Raw genomic sequence first — 1,254 nt, 5'->3', positions numbered from 1 at the left:
TTTAAGGAAAGCCCAAGAAAAAAAATCAAACAGATGAAGGAAACAATTCAAACAGTTCATAGACCTAAAAATTGAAATGGGAATATTAAAGAAAACACAAATTGAGGGAATGCTAGAAATAGAAAGGCTGGGTAAATGATCAGGAACTACAGATGAAAGCATAGCCAACAGAATATAAGAGAGGGAACAGAGAACCTCAGGCATTGAAGATACACTAGGAAAAAGAGATTCATTGACCAAAGAAAATCTTAAGTCCAAGAAATCCCTAACACAAAATATCCAGAAAATATGAGGCACCATGAAAGTGGCATAAGAATAGTAGGTATACAAGAAGGTGAAGAAACCCAGCTCAAAGCGTCAAAAAACATATTCAACAAAATTGTCGAAGAATACTTTCCCAACCTAAAGAAGACATGCCAATGAAAGCACAAGAAACTTATAGAACACCAAATAGAGTGTGCAAAAAAAGTTCCCTTGCCACATAATAATCAAATCCCAAACATACAAAATGAGAAAGAACACTAAGAGCAGCCAAGGAAAAAAGCCAAGTAACATATAAAGGCAAACCTATCAGAATTACATATGACTTCTCCACAAAAACTGAAAGCCAGAAGGTCCTGGATAGATATTCTACCAACACTAAGAGCCCATGGATGTCAGCCCACACTACTATATGAAGCAAAGATTCCAATCACTAAAGATGGAGAAAGCCATGGGAGCCTGGTGTGCAATGGTTGCAAACAGCAGCCTCCTTGGTAGTGTATGCAGCCTGTTGCCCAATATGGGCTGCTCTAAGGGACCTTGGAGACAATTTTCTCAGTTACTCAAGTTTCTGATCTCAATGATGTCCCCAATCTAGGCTCCAGACAGGTATGCATGGTGCCTTTGGGAAGCCTCAGGGCACAGTGGCCAGGGTTCACATTGGCCAGGTCATCATGTCCATTCGCACCAAGCTGCAGAATAAGGAACATGTGATTGAAGCTCTTCGTAGAGCCAAGTTCAAGTTCCCTGGACGCCAGAAGATCCACTTCTCCAAGAAATGGGGCTTCACCAAATTTTATGCAGATGAATTTGAAGACATGATTGCTGAGAAATGGCTCATTCCTGATGGCTGTGGGGTCAAATATATCCCTAATCGTGGTCCCCTGGACAAGTGGCGAGCCCTGCACTCCTGAGAGCTTCCACAGTACTCTCCTGTACCCTACCAAATCATGTTCAGTAATAAATCTCACATCCAGTATGCTTAAAAAAAAA

The 1,254-nt window shown here is 41.1% G+C and overlaps 1 protein-coding gene and 1 non-coding gene across 2 annotated transcripts; both read left to right on the top strand.

Annotated features, from left to right (window-relative positions):
• The first annotated feature begins 673 nt into the window (after positions 1-673).
• LOC121141016 lies at positions 674-813 on the top strand. Its single transcript, XR_005877969.1, has one exon. It is a non-coding gene; the product is annotated as a small nucleolar RNA SNORA70 (small nucleolar RNA).
• Positions 814-851: 38 nt separating this feature from the next.
• Positions 852-1,254, top strand: LOC101840408 (60S ribosomal protein L10-like; the record flags this gene model as incomplete). Its single annotated transcript, XM_005082953.3, has 1 exon — positions 852-1,254. A coding segment is annotated over one exon (324 nt), but the record flags the coding sequence as incomplete, so codon positions are not given.

Source organism: Mesocricetus auratus, unplaced genomic scaffold (assembly GCF_017639785.1).
Source record: "Mesocricetus auratus isolate SY011 unplaced genomic scaffold, BCM_Maur_2.0 Super-Scaffold_100006, whole genome shotgun sequence".
NCBI lineage: Eukaryota > Metazoa > Chordata > Mammalia > Rodentia > Cricetidae > Mesocricetus > Mesocricetus auratus.
This window is presented reverse-complemented; position numbering and strand designations above follow the sequence as displayed.